The 21095-nt window shown below is 33.6% G+C and overlaps 1 protein-coding gene and 1 long non-coding RNA gene across 2 annotated transcripts; one reads left to right on the plus strand and one right to left on the minus strand.

Moving 5' to 3' along the window:
• Window positions 1–2848: 2848 nt before the first annotated feature.
• LOC128243919 (uncharacterized) lies at window positions 2849–6693 on the minus strand. The gene is made up of 3 exons (XR_008262934.1): window positions 6383–6693; window positions 5361–5477; window positions 2849–5073 (listed from the first exon to the last, which is right to left on the minus strand). It is a non-coding gene; the product is annotated as an uncharacterized LOC128243919 (long non-coding RNA).
• A 12266-nt stretch (window positions 6694–18959) lies between these two features.
• Window positions 18960–20696, plus strand: LOC128244174 (heat shock 70 kDa protein 12A-like). Its single transcript, XM_052962192.1, has one exon. It carries the CDS (start codon window positions 18960–18962, stop codon window positions 20694–20696), a length of 1737 nt encoding a protein of 578 aa, XP_052818152.1.
• The last annotated feature ends 399 nt before the right edge of the window (window positions 20697–21095 follow it).

Raw genomic sequence — 21095 nt, forward strand, 5'->3', positions numbered from 1 at the left:
CAACATGGACAAAATAAATGAAACTTGAAAATACATTATATTGGTGAAACTGAATCTCCGAATGAACACATTTGTGTGGCATTCTAAATGCATTTTCGTATAACAGATAGCGATTTGTTTTTGCAAATGTTTTAAGCAGTAAAAATGCTTTGTTTTGTGTTCATCTTGCATTGTCTTCATACCGTGACCGGTGTAAGAACATATTTTGACCCTTATGAAATCACGACCATGGTCATTATTCTTGAGTGACTCCTTTTCTGTACTGACTATGTGATATTTTAGTTTAAATAAATAAATGAGGTCAACATGTATGGTCATTTAATACGCATGCTCTTAAGTCTTAGTAATACAGCGAGTAATGCTGCAGCTATTGCTGTTAATACTACCACTACTGTTACTGCTGTTTGCACTGTCACTACCACAACACCGCCACCAACACCACCACAACAACCACCAACAACACAAATAATGATGAGGACTGTGATGATGATGATGATGATGATGATGATGATGATGATACTACATCTAAAACTACCGTCGCTGTTGCTGATACTGTTGTTGTTGTCACTACAACACCAGCTACTACTCCAACTACTAACTATCCAAAAACTACTACTGCTGCTGCTAATCTCGCGATAATAAACTATATGTAGTTGTGGATGAAGGAACTCTGTTTTTGTATCAATGCGTAGACCCTTCACTTATTTATTTCTAATCTTATGATGAAGGCACAAATTTAAATGAACCTTTGCGTAGATTTTCAACATCCAAAGAAAAACAACTCCCCGGTATCATTTTACTTCGTGTACAGGAGTCATAATATTATGAGCCGGTAGTCGATAAATTTTGACCCGTGGGTCACTTTTTTCTTAATATCAAATAATGACTGGGGGTCGTGATTCTATTTAGGTCCAAACACATCCTTACGCCGGTCAAAGGTCTGTTATTTGCAGTTTCAGAGAAGATTTTCAATGATGTAATTATATACTATATAGAAAACCTGTCACCTCTTTTTCAGGGGAGCTTTAAACCACAGGGCCATACTTTGAACAATCTTTGTAAAAGACATCTACATTGTACACCTATGTCAGACTGCATACACAATGCTATTAGGAAGTAGTTTTTATTTAAAAAGATTTTAAAATAATTTTCTCCCTCTTAATTTGTGCTTGGTATTCAATTCATATAACATGTTACCATGATAACTTAGTGCTGTTGATAAATATTAGTCACTGCCTTCTGTCTCATGCTATTCATATTACTGCTGCAGACTTTTGTACATAGCAAAGCAAGTTGAGTAGACTAAGATGAGATGAATATCGTTTTTAAAGTATGAAATATTGAAACGTCTTTTAAATACTTTGACCATCAAATTTCATAACATGGTGTCAGCAGTTCATCACACTGCTAGTGAGAATGGAATACCAAACATAATTTTATTCTTTATTATATACCCATTATTAATCCACATGCAATACATATCACAAAATACTTTAACCCATATTCCGCTCCAGTGCAATACGGCCATTTACCACTCTTGTGACGTCACGTCATAACAAGTATGTTGCGCAATATTAAATTGACGTCATTAAACCAATGAGTGCATCCTTAAAATGAAATTTATTATGCAAAGATGTGGCTTCTAAGTGATCTAATCAGTAATGTATATAATAAAAGGGTTATTAGTACTGCGTTTTGATCCGGATATGGCGGAAAGTCATATTTGATTCTGGTAGTTTTTTGAAGATTTGATTTTACTCGGCTTGTGCCTTGTGAAATCCGAATCTGCAAAAATCTACTTGAGTTAAATACAACCTCCTGGATCAAAACGCAGGAACAACAAAACCTGTTATCCCGTGGACAGAGCATCTTTAACCCACAGGGCCATTGTAACTTTGAACAATTATTGTAAAAGACAACTACAAATAAGATGCTTAGGAAGTAGTCTGGAAAAATTAAGAATTATTTTATCCATCTTAATTTGTATGCATTAGATAACTCAACAAGAAAGACCATTGATGCAAAGCATCAAAGGGCGCCGTTTAATAGTTTATGCACTTGTTATATGTTGAAAAACAAGAAATGTCAAGGCCAACAAGCATATTATGGTGCATTGAACCGCATCTATGAAATTCTCAAAATGTTTGTAGTTTTCTGCATGACAACATAGGCAAAAGCATTGAAATGGAAGATTTTCAAGTTGAACATTTCATTAGGGGTGGGGTACATTAATGAACAAGACAGAATTAGGGTGCTTGTGCACTGTACTTTTTGTCATTGCCACATACCCATATACCAAGTTTTATTTCAATACCATAAGTAGTTTTAAAGTAATGCTCTGGTCAAGAAAAAGCGGCAAAGGGCAATAATTATGTAATTAGCTTAAAAACAGCTATAGTCATTGTGCACTGCACTTCCTCTCGTTGTGCTAAATACCATTGAATGATGTTTAATGAAATTCCAAGTTTTCTAGTTATGCTCCGGACAGAAAAAGATACAAAGGGAATAACTCTTGCAATACGCTGAAATAGAGTTATTGTTCATGTACACTGCAGTTCTAATCATATAGGGGGAGGGGGCAACGTCACCATGCTGGAATGACAACTTGTAGGGAAGAATAAGTTACCTCATTCATCATGAAGAAGTGATATGAAATAACAATTTAACAATTTGTGTAGTACTTTAATAAATATTATCATTTCGTCCGAAAGTTGCAAACATAAATAGACGTAATTATTGAACTGTAAAGTTGCAAACATAAATAGAACATAATTATTGAACTGTTATATAAAAAGTGAACATTGTTTACTAGATGAAATGCATTTATAACATAACATGCCTTGTTTTTAGCTGTTTAATAATACTAATGTTAACTTCTTCACTTACATAGTAAAGGAGAGTAGAAAATGGATGTTTTAGTTGATATTAACACAAAAACAGCATGTGTCTTATTGGACAATGGCATTTTTTTCAAATATGATAAAAATAACGCATTCAAACTGAATATGTATCAGACTATGTATGAAGAAAATAATACTGTTTCTATTTTTCACAAAGGTTTTGAAATACAACAATGCACATATAAGCATAAATAGGCCAAATATGCAAAAAAAATAATAGTAAATAATGTGTGAAAGTGATACTGAACACTTAAAATAATTTCTTTGTGCATTAAATGAATATATACCAGAAAAGCAATACTAAATCAAGTCCAAAATGTATAATAACATGAAGAACACCCCTTTATGAATATCTTCATAACAAATCAGAGTACATGTAAACAATAATCATTTATATCATTAGTATCAAATGTGTCCAGTTCAAAGTGTGTTTTCATTTGCATTAAATGACATTGTAATATATACCAGAAAAGCAATTATAAAAATCCTTAAATGTATAAGAAACTGAAGACAATAAAGAATAACACCCATTTATGAATATCTCCAAAACAAATCAGAGGTCACCTATATATAAAACAATAATCATTCGTATAATTAGTATCAAATGTGTCTAGTTTTTGTGTGTCTGTTCATTATCTTTAAATGAGCATCTTTAAAGTGGAACTCTTATTTGAAATCAATACATATAATTGTATATATAACACACATCAAATTGAATGAAAAAACAATAACTACTTACTAAATAATGCATTTACTGAAATATCGTTTACTGATAACAAGCTTGTCACCCTGTTTATAATAGCAGAATGCATGACAAATATTAAATGATCAATTGGTGATTGCTAAAAGATTGACTGTGGTCTACTATAGTATCACAAGGCAGAAATACCATGTTTTAAGTTCATTCTTATTAGCAAATTGAACTCAAGATCCTTCATTAGAAACATTGTTGTTGACATCTATCAACCCATTTTGAAAAATGAAAACAATAATATTAATTATCATAAGTCTTATTGGGGATTAAGAGTGCATCTTTAAAAATAGTGTGTGTGTTTTTTCACTTAAATATGTAACAATTCAATTTGACAAATGAGACAAAAGTTAGGAAATAGAAGTAGTAATTGTACATAAAACAAAACATCAACACAAATTGACAAAGCTCAATATAACAGGAAATCTATATTATGAAAACACAAATCCTTAAAGGCCATAATTATTTGAACTGAATTAAGGTATAAGTAATACACACTTTTATAAAGCTTTTACGGACAACATAGTCAATATCATGGTACGTTATGGGACTTTTATCCAAATTTTGAAGATTTTTTACTGTTAATTAAAAATATTTTGTCTTTATTTGATTTTTTTTTCACATTATCAGAGATTATGAAATAAACACAACAGTTTCTGGTAAAATAAACTTCAGTTAACAGAAAAATTACGTTCAACCGAACATATTATTGATACACATGGAAAAAAATCATTTTGATTGATCTTGTGAGTCTTCGGAACAGAGCAGTATTTCGATGTTTGAAAATATATAGCAGTTTTATAAATTCATAAAAAATAGTTAATAATAAGACAACCTGCTGAAATCATTTAAATATTTTCTATGATGTCTAATGAACAATTTAAAAGACAATTTATGATAGTTTACCGTTCAGTTTTGAAGAAAATATACATAATGTCATGTAACTATACATTTTTATAACTAATAAAATGCTTAAAAATCAACCTTTTTCTTGTAAAAAGCTCAATTGGACTTATTCATAAAATGTAATCATTCAAATAAATGAATTTTACTTATGATACTAACTCAGAATTCAGATTTAAAAACAATGAATGTACTTTTAAATTAAAATATGTAAAGAAACAAGAACACTAAGTAGGCGGTAATGCCCCTCCAAAAATGTCAGAGTGAAAGTTCTCAACTAATGTCTTTTGAATATTATAACATGTAAACAGTCTCTGTTGGTAATCGATGTCTATTTGTTTTATTTAGTCAATGGTATTCTAACATTTAGAACTTTTCACAATAATTCTTCACTCTTCAACATTTGAAGTTTGGTTTGTTCCCATGCGTTTGTACTTGTAGTGTCTGCACAGATGAAAATTACTCAATGCTGAGTCAATGCTGATTTAACAGGTCTTTACCCATCTAGAATGTTTAGTGCTGTAAAAGAAAAAAAAGTACTTTCTAACTAATTTGTATAGATAATAATACTGCCATACATATACAAAATAAAATATAAACAGTTTAATATTTCTCAACATTATTTAAAAACAACAACAATAAGCTGATACATACATGTATATAATATAAAGAAAATTACTAAATTTATCAATAAAATTCATCATCACCACCACCATCACCACCACCACAACCACTGGATTATTGAAAACAGTGAGTTTATAAAACAACAAACACCAACTCAAATATGTTTTATATGAAATACTCACATCATCTCTATCAGATGTGGATAGACATGGATGTCAAATCTGTCTCAATGATCCAACAAAGTATTTAATGCAGGCTGGAATTCTTCATATAATAGTAATATTCAGTCCTTTTCCTGCCTGAAAGAAATAAGACTTCTGATTATCAACCAACAGAAACTACAACCGTAAAATACAAATGCACATGATTGTATTAATTATACATTCTGCACTAATATCCGTTTTAGCCAAGAGTAAGGGTTGGTAGGCACAAATGTGTAGATGTTGTGCATATGGTTGATAATGATTCACAACAGTATGGCGTTCAACGAGACCTACACCAAGCAAATGAATGTCGCTTGTGTCCAAGCTGTTGTGGCTTCCAGCCCGAAACCATGTACATCTTTTAATACAGGTTTATTTTGAAAATATGCAGTTTGTAAACAAATAATGGGTATTTTTAAGTCTAATATTTTTCTAAGATAAAACAATCAAATAAAAGATTACATACTCATATCATATACATAAATGATGTACATAAGTACATTTAAAAATATGTAACATGTACATAATGCACCAGTCAATTGTAACCACGGCCCTCCAGGTCTGGGGATATGCCGGGGATATGCCGGGGAAATGGGCTGTGTTTTTAACTTTCAGGTGGCCTCGCAGTGCCGGGTGAATACGGTGGTTTTGTCTTTGAGCCAGATATAGCAGGGAATATGCCTTACCTAGGCTCCCTGGGGTACGGGGCATATGGCGAGGATTTGACCATCAGTTCGTCCGACGAGGATTTTACCCGGGGTTGGCTGGACAGAAAGTCAAAGTCCCAGCTGTTCCTCGGACCTGGTGGGGCTTTGGTTACAATTGACTGGTGCATTATAAGTAGATGTAAAGTATGTAACATGTATATTTATAGTACATGTAGAAATATTAAAACGCTGTCTTAACGTTTAGCAAATAAAAATGATTTAAGAATTCCAAAGAAATTAAAAAATAAACATTTTTGAACTCATAAACTTACACAATTACTCAAAAATACTTACATGAATAGCCCTTTGATACGAATATCCCAATTCCATGCTGATTGTTGACATTAATTTTTTTCGACAGAAAATCTTCTCTTACGCGTATAATTCACTTATAATCCATGTTTTACTGTAATGACTCAAATTGTTAGATGTATCGTAATCAACTGTCAGTGTGCACTTTTAGTGTTTACTTATTTTAAACGTATATTCATGACAAAACCGAGTTTCCAACTATTAATCGACGATGTAGAAATTCCATTATTGACCTATGAATAGCGGGGAAATACCTTCTGGTTCTAAAAATAGCAACATCCGGATATGTGTAGTGTTCTAAAAATAAAACAACTCGGGGGCAATCGTAATACAATTTTACTAATGTCACCTTCAACACATTAAAAATAAAGTTAGGTGATGATTTAATCCAATATCGATTTAATTAAAGAAAACAGCTTAACTCATTGTTTATTAATGCAGTAAACATAACAAAACAACATAAAACATAATTATTCCCATTCACATAATTACCGGTCCACACATTTTACATTTCATTCGGAACTCCTCCGAATATTTACATTTCCGGCACATGATATTACAGTTAACCAATCGGAAAACGTAAACGAAACGGGAACAGTTATTAAACTTATTTGTCGTTCTTCAAATATAATGTTTTGAAGATAAATTGAAGACAATCTATTCAACCACAAATAGCATTTTTAACACCCATGCAATCGCCATCCATTTGCATTTTTTAATCATACTAAAATAACAGTAAAACCCAACTGTCAATCAACTTAAAAACCGCTCCTACCACTAACTAAAATAAATTCCCATTCCATAATAGGCGCGCTCTTCAGAGCGGCGCCAATAATTGCAGCAGTTGGCCATACTTGTATTGATATCTGTCACTGTCCTGATAGCTCCCTATCTCAATAAATGCAAAAGGTTGTAGGTTCATGATTTTCCTGGTCCAATATGTCATACAGAAAGAAGATGTTGAATGTCGAATCAAGAAGCTTTCTTTTCAGGCACTCCAAATTGAATAGTACTGTAACATTTGGAGTGCCAAGAATTTGATGGATTCCTAGGCAACAGGTATCAGGTGTTGCAGTACGTTTGGCAAATACTTTTCACCCATCCTTGTAAATCTAAAAAAGCTTTCATTTCGCAAAATAAGTTCATATAACTATATTAAGGTTGCTAAATCAGAGTTTGAATAATTCTGCAAACTACTGTAGATGTGCCTTTATTGCAGCAATTTGAACTCCCAACTCATAATGTCAATTAAGCTGGTTAAGCAATACTGCAGTTCCTTGGTGTGGGGATTGCTTTATTTACTTTAATAAACAAACAGTTCTTGCGTTGGAAAGTACAATGTATTAATATGCATTTTTCTTGCCCTGACTCCATCCAAGCCTTAAATCTTAGATCAACATGTACTTGGGGCTATGTGTAATATCAATGAGAACTATAAATTATGTTCAATTTTGTGTCACTTATGATATTTCATTCCACATACAAAAACACTAATATGTTCTTTAAAACCAATATCCTATGTTATGCTAAACCCATTGCCAAGTTGGTAATTTGAAAAGACAAGAAATTATATCTGGTCAGGGTTTGACATAGTCTTTCTAGACAGCGTGCTGGATTTGTTTTGCAGTTACTTTGAAAATCTTCAAAAGCTAAACTGAACAAGACTGGAGCAAAAAACTCACAATACCAAAAGGGGTTTTAAAGACTTACGAGATCATTCTCACATCACCTATACCATTAGTTCTTATCTACAAACTTAAGTCAACATAATAATTAATGTTTTACATAAATATTGCAATGAATAAAACATATTGCAATAAGTGCCAATTACATAGCAATCAAGTATGATCACTATAGGCCTAAACATGAGATTTCAACATTTCCTGATAAACAATAAAAAAAATTACTTAACAATTTTCTCATTATTTACACAAGCTGAAAAAATGGTCTCTTTTTGAATACTTCACATATTTCATGGCTTTCATCATTCAAACTAACATTTCGCTTGTTATTTCAATATTCAATGAGTTTGTAAACATTCATAAATGATGGTTAAAATTAACATTCATGCTAATCATGCCTACCAAAAGCACCTGACTGACCAATCAGTATCCAATTTTGGCAGGGCTTATTGGTGGTTCATTGAAATCAACCATGACCTCCCACAATCTGCACTGATCAACAGTAGTTAATAAGTTGTTTCAATTGTTCTTATTTTCATAAAATTAGAAAACAACTGCAGTGAAAAAAATTTATTCCTCATCACTGAGAGAAAGTTTAGAAAAATGAACGAAGCCGAGTTACATCTAGTAGGATATCAAATCCTACCTATGTTATTCATCATTTTATATAACCGTATATAATAAATGTTAAATTTTTGAAAGTCTAAAAAGTTTCATTTTTTTGTATATCAAAGAACATTTGTGTGTATAATTTTGATGATATTTTGTGATTCATTTAATTTCATTTTTGTTTCATTTAGTGTTCAATCCCAAGCTTTCTTGTTCACATTTAAGTGCAAGAAAAGTCACTTAATAATGATCTGAATAAATTCATTATAATGTAAGGTCACATAAAGGATATATTGTGCTTTTTAAAAATCACATTTTTTCATCTGTTTAAAATTATGTCAAATGTAGTGCATTGAAATTTTATTATGAGTTTAAAGCTGCACTCTCATTTTGACAACTTTTTTATTTTTTGTCTTGGAACGAGCCAATTTTTGCGAAAATCCATGGAATCCAGTTATATAAGACTGCTGCCCAAAATTTAGATGGCAGATTTTTATAAATTAAAGTTAAAAAATTAAGCATTATTCTTAAACTGTTAGTAACGGTTTAAGCCATAAAACATTAATTTTCGAACGGAAATATGACAAACTACGAGCTGATTGTTTGTCAGCAATCTGATATCATTGGTTTGAAGATGTTTACGCAAAAAATTGCTCTTTCCAAGACAAAAAAAAGTTGTAAAAACGGTAAATCTGTGAGAGTGCAGCTTTAAACTATGACAGGAATAATTCAAGGGAATGATTTTTTATGATTTCTAGCATTAAAATTGTCTGAATCGCATGAAAATTTATAAATTATGTAAGGTATTCTCACATTGGTCACACTTTTTGAACTTTGTGCTGTCTTCTTTTTGTTTGTCTCAAATTAATACAGCATTGGCTTCACTTGTTGTTTATGAAAGGGACTGTACACCAGATTGGCACCAAAAAGTTGTTTTTTTCCTGTAACGAATCTAAGGACGCTTTTTTTAATAAAATATTTTACTCTTTGATATCGTTATTGTAAATAAGGCCACACCAAATTAATGTTTAGTTCCTCGGATTTTTGCCAAAAAAAATTGGAGCGAGCGAGCGAAAAAAAAATAAAAAAAAAAGTTTGTCAGTCTTCATAAAAACCGAAGCGAGCGAAGAGCGAAAAATATATTTTTCCTTATATTCAATATAAATAAGAAAGATTGTTCAAAATAATTGCCCTAAAACCCATTTTAATGCCATCTTGAACTGCACCTCTAATGGACATTGGGAAAATGTCAGAAAACATACTATTTATTCATCCGTGTTTAGTACAAACATTATATGGATAAATCTAATTTCTTATATAATTAAAACCACAGGCATCTGAATCATTGTTTGTCACTAAAATGTTGTTTAAAACCATTTTGGGTACGTACAATGAGATAAACAACACATCTGAGGATATTTAGTGTCTTTCATATACAAAAAAGTTTCTTTATTGTATATCAAAGACACTAAATATCTTCAGATGTGTTGTTTATCTCATTGTACGTACCCAAAATGGTTTTAAACAACATTTTAGTGACAAACAATGATTCAGATGCCTGTGATTAAAACGTACTTTAATACGACGATCATTCATAATAGTAAATAACCCTGCTTTTAGTAAAAAGTTTGAAACGACTTATATAAATCTACCTGAATCAGTTTAACATCATAATTATGTAACTATATTTAGCCATAACTTAGGATTGATTTTGGATTTGTAAAAAATGATCACTTACACAGGCATCATCAAACATCAGACTCCATATAACATAGACTAAATTTTGTTTTTATTGTCACAGGAAATGCAATGACATGTGCTTATTAAAACAAAAAGAACAAGGGTATTTTTCAGAGTACTTTTTTTATTATTTAGATGATTTTATGCACCAGCCAATTGTATAAGCCCCCCCACCTAAGTCCGGAATAGCGGGGACTTTGACTTCCGGTCTCTCAAAACCCGGGTAAAATACCCGACCTGCAGGGACACACTGCTGGTAAAATCCCTGCCAAATGGCCCCGCAACCCCGAATACCTATGTGAGGCCCATTCCCGACTATTTTCAATATGAAGACAAAACCACATTCACTAGGCACTGCAGGGCCATCTGAAAGGTCAAAACACAGCCCATTGCCTCTGTTGTCCCCGGTATACTCCTGGAACAAGGGCAAGGGGTGGGCGGGGCAGTGGTTACAATTGACAAGTGCATTACAATCCCAGATTATGCTGCAAATAAAAACAAAATATAAGGTGATAAACTTAGGCTTACTTATGATTAGGTATATCCAGACCAGTGTTTATATCGCTATTTGTGAAAAGATATTTGATCAAAACTGTTGTTTTGTCAGAATGTGATCAAAAATGAGCTTGATACATCAATTTGGACCAAACAATGACTCATGTTACAGTTAAGTTGACCTGTCCGATTTCCATTCAAAACGAGTCACTAATTACGCAATATAATCGCTACCAGTCTTAGATACACATGCTTTATTGCATAATGATTGCTTTAAATAATGATCCTTTAGTGCATGAGACGATCAACAATGACTTCAAGCATGCTCAAAACATATCATAGCCGATAACAGTCGAACAAGAGATTTTTCAAAAAGAAGAAAGATGGGTTTTTTAACCATTGGCAAATGAACCTTTAAAGGAATTATTGCCTACCAAGGACAATTTATTGTTTTTGAATTATATAATGTTTAATGTTATTATTAAATTGTATAAAAAACGTTTTTATTAATATGATTGTCTATGATCTTCTTATTCCAATGACTGTTTAACTCCCATGGTTAATATTAAAAAGACATAAAATCGATTTGTGGGCAATAACTAGCCACCCGGTTAACTTAGTTTGTAGGAGCGCCGTGCTAGTATACCGGCAGCCCTTGGTTCGAGCTTTTTCCTATCATGTTGCTTTAGTATTTTTATAGTCAATAAGCCCAGGTGTCGTTAGCGTACAGTAGGCCGAATATTTTCTTGGCCCCAATTCAAACAGCCTTGAGATTTAAATGAAACTTGGTACACATGCAAATTTTCAGAAACAGTAGGCTCATGTCCAGCAAGATCATACATAATATTTCAACACTTGAATGATTAAATACATCTGCTGCTATGTATTCAAATTTCCATAACTAAGATTGTTCATCATTGTAAATATAGTGCTCAAGACTAAAGCTGCATTCTCACAGACTGACCGTTTTGACAAAAAAAATATCTGAAAACCAGTGATATAAGATTGCTGATAGAAGATCAGGAAACATTTTTACATATCTTCACTGTTTTGACAAAAAAATGTCAGAAAACCAGTGATATAAGATTGCTGATAGAAGATCAGATAACATTTTTACATATCTTTGTTTGAAAATTGATATTTATGGTTAGAAGCGTTACTAACGCTTTAAGAAAATGGAGTCTTTTGACAGTGTTTCAAACAACTGAGATCTGTTCTATTGTGAATCATTTTATATGATTGACTGAATTGAAAGCAATGATACCAATATCAGTTAATCTGTGAGATTGCAGTTTTAAAGGTGCAGGTCCCTTAAGATCAGTTGGCAGAAGATCTCATCATATTTAATAAAGAATCATACTTTCAATGATGCAATTCAACTTATTCATTTTGATTAGAATCATCATATTATGAACACCATGAGCTCTGATTTTTTGATTTTTTATGACAAATTTATCATATCTGTAGAAAATATCTGATACTATCATACAAATTATAGCAAAACAAACAAAAAATGGTTGTACATAATTAATATTTATTTACATATCTATAAAAAGAGTTGTTCATACAATAAAACATTATGATGCACATTTTAAATGTAAGTACAAGGACATAAAAAAATATTTAATTTATATGATTATTGAATAATAATATCTCTTATGATAATAATAATAGTTATAAGTGTTGAATACTAAGCACTTAACATATTATACATGTATGAATATCAATAACAACAGTCAAAAAACAACAGTTCAATCAACAAAAGAGATCCAACAAGTACTAGCAATGGGAATCCAACCAATATGACATGACAACCTACAGTAGCGGTTCAATCAGCACTTCATTGCGTTCAAATCAGGCTCAACTAGATATCCATCCATTAAATACAGTCCAATCAACACTTGTGGTCAAACCAACACTTCTTGCCCATCCATTAAAAGTTGTTCAACCAAAACATGTAAATCAACTGAGTATAGCTATCCGATAAACAATAGCTGTATATCCAACAGTGATTCAAATAACACTAGTTGTCCATCACACATTCTGTCCAACAAGCAGTCCAAACAACACTGATGGTCCAACCAACACTTCCGGTCCAACCATTTATAATTGTTCAACCAACACGTATGGCCCATCCAATATAGTGTCCAGTAAGCAATAGATGCCCAACCAACAATAGTGTTTCAACAGGCACTAGCTGTCCATCACGTTGCTACCAATCTAGCAGCCCAACCAATTGTAGTGATGTTCTTCATTGATAGTAATGATCTCAGAAGATAATATCCGCATATTTGAATCATATCTGTAAAGAAAGGAATGGAACATAAACAGTATATTTTTTATAAAAAAGGTAAGTTACTCTCAGACTTATTTATGGATGGGTTTTAAGACAATCTGGACCCCGATTTAATTCCAGGCCTGGGTGTATGCGACTATTTGGGTGGCCATCATAATATTTAAACTAGGGATGGAAGCGAATATCCGAATATCCGGATATCACGCAAGTATTCGGATACCAAAATTGGTATTCGAATATTCGTTAAGAATTAAAATTTCAATGAAATAGCTTAGCAGAGACATAGCAATTGTTATAAAACTTTTCAGATGAAATATTTCATGTGATCAACTGTGTCTGTCGCGAAGCGGGTATGTGTCACAAATCGTCTACTAATTGGGTGCTTGCACAAGGCGTGATATTGTGTCCTTGTGCAGCACCCTGTGAAGTTCTATGACCTTGTTTACAATGACAAGTGTTGTTTTATGATCTCAGATGTGCTTAATTGACACTAATTGGCACTAGTTGATATTAAACGGATTGATCATTAATCCGTAGGAATTGATCGTCCAATCACAAGATAAGGGTCGTGCCTTCGATTAAGTGCGACATCGAATGAAAACTGTTGTGAGTATTCGAACATTTCGGACTTGAAAGTAGTGTGTGTACAGTGTTTAATTCAATTATCAAATATATAGATGATTTATTTCCTATTTAGTATTTATTCACGTTTTATTTTGTGTAGTGTATTTTATTTTTCATACGATATGTAAACATAAAAAAGTACACGCATGTAAATAAAGAAAAATCAGATCGTCTTTTTGTCTTCTTATTTTTTCCGCAATTATATCCTTCATTACAAAACACCGCAGAAATTGTAGGTATTGCGTTAAATCAAACAATGTAATGAAATCAAATTACAATCGACTATCAAATAATCAAAGCGTCATTTAACATGAAACCTGCTGATAAATAACAAACTCGAAACCACGTGGCAGTAACCAAGCAACCACCTCGGCGGAAGTGACTATCAAATTCGCGAGGTGTTTATGTTGTATTCATCATGAGTTTTATGACGTAAAATAAGTTGGTTAGCTTTGATTATAACATTATAAATTATTTAGACTGAGAAAGAATGAATGAAAAAGTGAAATTGCCATATGACGAATTATAAATTAAGTGGACAATTATGTCAAATAACAGAAGGTGGGTGACATATAATAGGAAATTTACTTATTATGAAAACAATTTGATACGAGTATCCGGATAGTATTCGAATACTTGATACGAATATCCGGATACCGATTTGGTATCCGGTTTCCATCCCTAATTTAAACATAACTAACTAGTAACAAATCATTCAGAAGACTACACATGTGACAGCATGACATAATTACTCTTTCTAAGTAAAATTTGTATTACATAGTAATAAAATACACCGAGCAGTATAAATATCATAATCTATATTGATGATGATTTATATATGTTCATTCATAAGACTATTACATACAGTAGTTATACCTGGTAATGTATAGATTCCTCATTATAGATTATGACAGTCAGATAGTAAAACAGACTAATATATTATTTGTGTTAATTTTCAAAACAAATGTTTAAGAATAGATGATAATTATTTGTTGTTAATAATACTCCAATAAGAATAGTAACCGCAGTCTTTTCTGAATCATCTACCCCACCCACCAGAACTAACTGTCCAGGTAAACAGTCAAGCGATTTATAACTCATGACATTCAAATAATATCACAATTATGTAATATAAACTCATTAAAATGACAAATCTAATAAAAATAAATAAATTATAACAAATCTGGAATGATAATTAGTCCGTATTAATCGCTGTTATTATACTTCGTTATAACCCGGAAATAAACCGGAAGTCACCCTGCCGCAAAGGATTATGGTCTATTGGAAAGTCGAGAATGCGGAAATAAACCGGAAGTCACCTTTGTCGCAAAGCATTCTGGTCTTCTGGAATAAGGCGTTTATACCGGAAGCCGCCATTTTGATTGAATTTATTGAAACCCATGCTAAACCGATCGATATACAGTATAAAAACACTACGCATCGGTAGCTTCCCTTTACAAAAACACGAAAACTAGCGTAGAAAAATCATACTTGATTATTTTTAGCCTTTTAATAAATTATTACCTGAAAAAAATCTGCTTGGCGATCAAAATGAAGGTGCACAAAAAAAATAAAAAAAAATTTTTACATTTTCAAAAAAATAGGAGCGGTAAATCCGCGGAACGAAATATCAATTTGGTGTGGCCTAAAATACCAAAAAAATAAAAAAAAATGCAGTGAAGTGTCGTATCCACTATGCTATGAAGACTTACTTTTACTGGGTGGAATTTTCCAGTATACCTAACTCGCTAATATCATGTAATAACATCAACGGCAGATCACGCATAAGGAATGAATTCTACTCGGTAGACATACCTAGTAATCTTTTTTGGAAAAAACATGAAATAACTGCTATTAATAAATCATTTGTAAACTATGGGGATCATCAGTTAGTAAGTTTCAATGCATTAATTGTACACATCGATACCAGGTTTATGTCAATTTTCTATAATTTTCTTTAATTTTTTGCTTTTTCATCATTAACTGAGTACAGCCCCTTTAAACTGTACCTTATTATTACTTATAATGTCTGTGACTTATCAAATATTTAATAGTAATGGTCTACAACCAAGATTTATTTTAATTATCCAGGTTTCAAACTGCAGTGTGTATGCGATTGGAAAGGTAATCTTGAAAGCTCACTTAGTATAATTTTTGCAAATAACATTCACCCTGCAAGGTACTCATATTTGGATGATACATAAAGATTTGCACAGTCATTTATGTATACTTGCATTTATTGATAAAGGATACCTTTTTCAAATCTTTGATTTAGATTGCAAAGTATAACTTATATAAATAAATATATATTCTTAACTTTATCTGAATACACAAGCTAATGCATCAGTCAATTGTAACCATGCCCCCCACCCCCCGTCCCGGAATAGCGGGGACTTATGCTTTCGGTCCAGCCAACCCCAACTAAAATCCCCGCCCTGCGGAGATAATCTGATGGTAAAGTCCCCACCAAATGCCCCGCACCCAAGGGACATCATGTTAAGCCCCATCCACACTGTATTTTCCGGAAAGACCTGGCACTGCGGGGCCACCTGAAAGGTAAAAACATGGCCCATTTCGCCGGCTATCCCCGGTATACCCCCGGATGTGGGAACCGTGGTTAAAATTGACTGGTGCATAATGATCCATAGTGATCCAATCTCATGCCAAGATGATTTCTGGTCTGACATCGCGAGGTTAGTTATTCTTAAGCATAAAAAACCCTGGACAGCATTTGAGAAAGTCTGTTGTGAGGTTAAATCTTTATGACTTCACATTTTCACAACATTGGGTGATAAGGGAACTTTAGGAATGACGTCACCATTACGTCATATGTACTTCCGTTGTCCGAAAATTCTCAATAATAAAAAAATGTTCTTATGATTGATAGACATGTTTTCACATGCTCAATACACTGTAAATCAAAAATATCATTATTCCTCAAACTTTTAAACCTTAAGTATCTATTCTTGCTTGATTTATCACTGAGAGTAGAGATTAAAGCATAAACCGCTGCCCTATAGTTGAAAGGTCATTTTGGAAGAACTGTCATGGCGGACGGTGCAATTTTTAGAGTTTGTTTTTCAAGTGGAGTGATTTTTTTTAACTTGATCCCCCTTTTTTATTGGCTTAAAAGGTAATTTAAAGCTTGTACTTTAAGAATATATGTGGTTATCATAGCCTGCATTCGCTCGAAATGCCTTTAAATGTTGTCTAAAAATTATAATTTTACATTGAATTATATAGGGGATAACAATGGTGGTGTGTAACCTTTATTTGAATATTTTGATTTTAATTTTGTTCCCTAAACGCCACAAGTCAACTGATTCATTAATACAAATTCAATTCTATCTCCACAAATTCGGCACTGCATTGTTAAATAAAACTCAAAAGTAACACTTGTAAATTATTTAACCAAGTACCTTTCCCTCAAATATTTCACAAATTTGTATTGATCTATCAACAACAATGCATCACCATACAGTATCTTTGACTGATTTTTGATTTTCATTCTTAGCTAGAAAACAAAAAGTGAGCACAAAGCGTCTTCAGAAAAAGAACTTGTAAAGTATGCACCAGTCAATTGTAACCACTAACCACGCCCCCCCCCCCAGGGAATAGCAGGTACTTTGACTTTCGGTCCAGCCAATCCTCGGTAAAATCCCTGCCCTGCGAGAACGAACTGGTGGTAAAATCCCATGAATACCCCCCCCCCCCCCCCACCCCGGGGATCTAAGGTAAGAGCAATTCCCTGATATATTTTGAGGGAAGACAAAACCACCGCAATCACCCGGCATTGCGAGGACACTAGTTCTGGCTTCCATAACTTTAATGTTGATATTTATTTTTGACTGGTGCATTTCACAGGGGCAGGTTGTGTTGATTTGACACACCACGCCTCTGTCCGTTTTGTTGTTTTTTGTTGTTGTTTTTATTTTTAGTAAGAATATGATGTGGTAACTGTAACTTGTGATAATTGGCAAAAAAAAACATTTTTTATTTCATTATCTTTGTAAAGGGTGACGACTTGACGCTGAATTTTCATATATTTGCTGACATGACCCTGTTTAAGAAGCCATAACTTTTGTGTCAAAACAACGCAACCTGCCCCTGTGGTAAGAGAGGAAATCAAAATTGAGCATGCAAAATTGTTTTATCAATGGTTTATCTCAATGTCATGTTCTTACACTGAGAGATGCTGTGCACATATTCATACATTTGGCTTCATTTAGAATTTAGAATGAAACTTCATAAATAAGTATGCGCATATTTGATATTGTTTTATCTCCATTTTGCAAAATTGAAATCAAATGATGCAAGAATATTCATGTAGTTAACCCGATTAACTCACTCGCTACGTATGAGTTTCTTGTGCTTCATTAAAAGAACATACAGCTAGCTTGAATTGTTAGGAGAACTATTTTTATTGGATGTTTTCATTGTAATCAGTTCTGGTACTACTTTGATTATTCAAATTCGCTTACGGCAATCCAATCAAAATACAGCGTATGCATGCATACATTACGTCAGTGAACCCCCAGATGCGGCTTGAGAATGCAGATAGCGCGTTTATGGCTATGAACTAGGCCACAAGTGCCCTAGTCCAAAAATTGCATGGAGAATAAAGTCAGCCCTTGAACCCATAGCATTAAACCACTGACTGAAACAGTATGCATATGCTGCAAAATCCAGGTATATGCAGGCATATATACGATTCATTTTTTTCGGCTGCATACATCAGTTTCCTTCTAAATCGAAAACTGGATGGGATTTCTTGGCATGCTTACTACAATGCAAAACAACATGTTTATACATTCCAAAACTTGCATCACTCCGGATATCGTATATATGTTTATTTCGATTTTCAAAGACACGCAATGCAAACTATACCAGGGGAATTCGAATTAAACAATCAAATATTTACTACACAGCTGAAATAGCGACTATTAATATTACAAACTGAATTCGAAAGTACTCAAAATTGGAATAAAGTGCAGCTTGCATTTGGAAATTCCCTTCAGTTTTTATCGACCGAAAGCGGAAGTATTCAGAAGAAAAACAAGGTGTTAGTTATTAACTGAAAACTGTTAAAAGAAACAATAACGAACACAAGGGAATGGGCGGAGTCGAATCTAGACCCCTTCCTGTAATTGCTGCTATCGATTTTGGGACTACTTTCACAGGATATTTGTTTTGTTTTAGAGATGAGCCCGATCGAACATACGGCCCCGAGGAACACAAGAGAAAACGTGAACCCACCTGTGTTCTACTGGATGAGAACAAAGCGTTCGTACATTTTGGAAAACAAGCTACTGAGTTTTATTTCAATAATTTAGACGATGATGAAAGGTCGAACTATTATTTCTTCCGTAAGTTCAAAATTAGTGCATTCGAAGAGGGGGAAGACAAATTACCGGTGCTGAAAGACGAAGATGGAACGCCTGTTGATGCCATGCACCTTTTCAAAGTTGTATACACGCACTTTAAGGCTGACATTTTGAAAGGCGTGAACGAGTGCAAAGTTTCTAAAGGACGCCATTCCCCATTTACGGAGGATGACATTTTGTGGGTCATTACAATTCCAGCAGTGTGGGGTTTTTCGAGGAGACAGTTTGTAAAGAAGGCTTTCGAAAAAGCCAACCTTAAGGTTGATAACATAAAGCTTGTTTTGGAGCCCGAGGCAGCGTCGATCGAAATACGCAAGTCCAAGATGGTATTGCAAAATGAACGATTGCAAACATTTAAAGCAGGACAAAAATACCTTCTAGCTGATTTAGGAGGGGGCACTGTCGACATATGTGCCCACCAGGTAACGGAGGATGGTAATCTTGTAGAACTCTTTAATTCATCTGGAGGTGTCTTCGGTGGAATTTTGGTGAACCAAGCCTTTGAAGAGTTCTTGAAAGATATATTTGGGGAAGATGTCTTAGAATCATACAAGACAGAATACCCCGGAAACTTTTATGATCTGCAAATGAAGTTTGAAGAAAAGAAGATGGACATATCGTTTGACAAGAAAGATTTGACTGTAGTGTTTAAAATTGATATCGAGTTAATATCAAAATTCCAGAAAACTGGAAAAAACATAGTCAATGAAATCGAGGCAAAATACAAAGATATTGCGGAATGGAAGAACCCAAACAAACTTTTCTTAAAAGGGCCGTTGATGAAGCGGTTCTTTGAAAGAGCGGTTACAGACATATGTGGACATATTGATGAAGTTCTGCAATGCAACCCAGAAAAAAACATTGACATATTGTTATTGTCTGGAGGATTCGCCGAGTCGAAATATATCCAAGGACGTATAAGAGAGCGTTTCAATGAAAAACAGGTGGTAGTTGTCCCAGATCCAAAGTATGCCGTGATGCAAGGGGCACTGAAAATAGGAGCATGTTCAGCAGGCATTATCGAGAGAAAGTCGCCATTCACCTATGGGTTCTACGCAGTTGAACCTTTCGAGCATGGGAGAGATCCCGAAGATATGAGGATTTTACGTGAAGGAGAAGAAAAGTGTGATGGAAAGTTCCATAAACTTGTTGCTAAAGGTGACCCGCTTAAATGCGGGCAGATATTTAAGCGTGACGCAACGACTTCGTATACTACTGACAGAGAAAGAAATAGACCGCGATATACTTCTTTATGGAGATCAGAGAAAACAAATCCCAGGTATTGCAAGCTAGCGTTTGGCTGCCATGAAATAGCTAAAATCACCATAGTTCCACCGATACATGGATGGCCGGGCGTTCTTCGTCATAGGCAGCAACTGATTGTCCAGGAGAATGAGTTTCAGATAAAGTTTATTAACACTGATACAAATGAAGAACAGGAGATGCATATTTCATATTTAGACTAATATGCTTCTCTGGAGAGAATAAAAAAGGCTTTAATACCAAGTAACTGATTGTCTCACAACTGTGTAATCGTTATTTCAACGAAATATTAAATTTCACTGGTGCTCATTTGGCAATACCGAGTCTGTTTGCTTGTTTCGACAATATTAAGTATTTCCACCGCTTAAACATGTGTGCATAAATGGTTATGAATATGATAGCACTTTTGAAACTTTGTTCAATCAGATCTTTCAATCCAGCAGTCGCCAATTGTGTACTTGAGGAACTTCTTTGTAGTTCGTATGGGACCATGTTCGTGTGATTTTAAGGTACTGATTTATAACCTGGTCAGTTTTAGGTTGAATTGCCTGCAAAGTACAATCAATAAAGACAAGACATATCTTTGATAGATGCTCTGTCCA

This window comes from Mya arenaria, chromosome 8 (assembly GCF_026914265.1).
Source record: "Mya arenaria isolate MELC-2E11 chromosome 8, ASM2691426v1".
In the NCBI taxonomy this organism is placed as follows: domain Eukaryota; kingdom Metazoa; phylum Mollusca; class Bivalvia; order Myida; family Myidae; genus Mya; species Mya arenaria.

Excerpts from the sequence above, each read along its gene's own strand:
- LOC128244174 (XM_052962192.1), top strand. The coding sequence starts at position 18,960 with ATGGGCGGAGTCGAATCTAGACCCCTTCCTGTAATTGCTGCTATCGAT.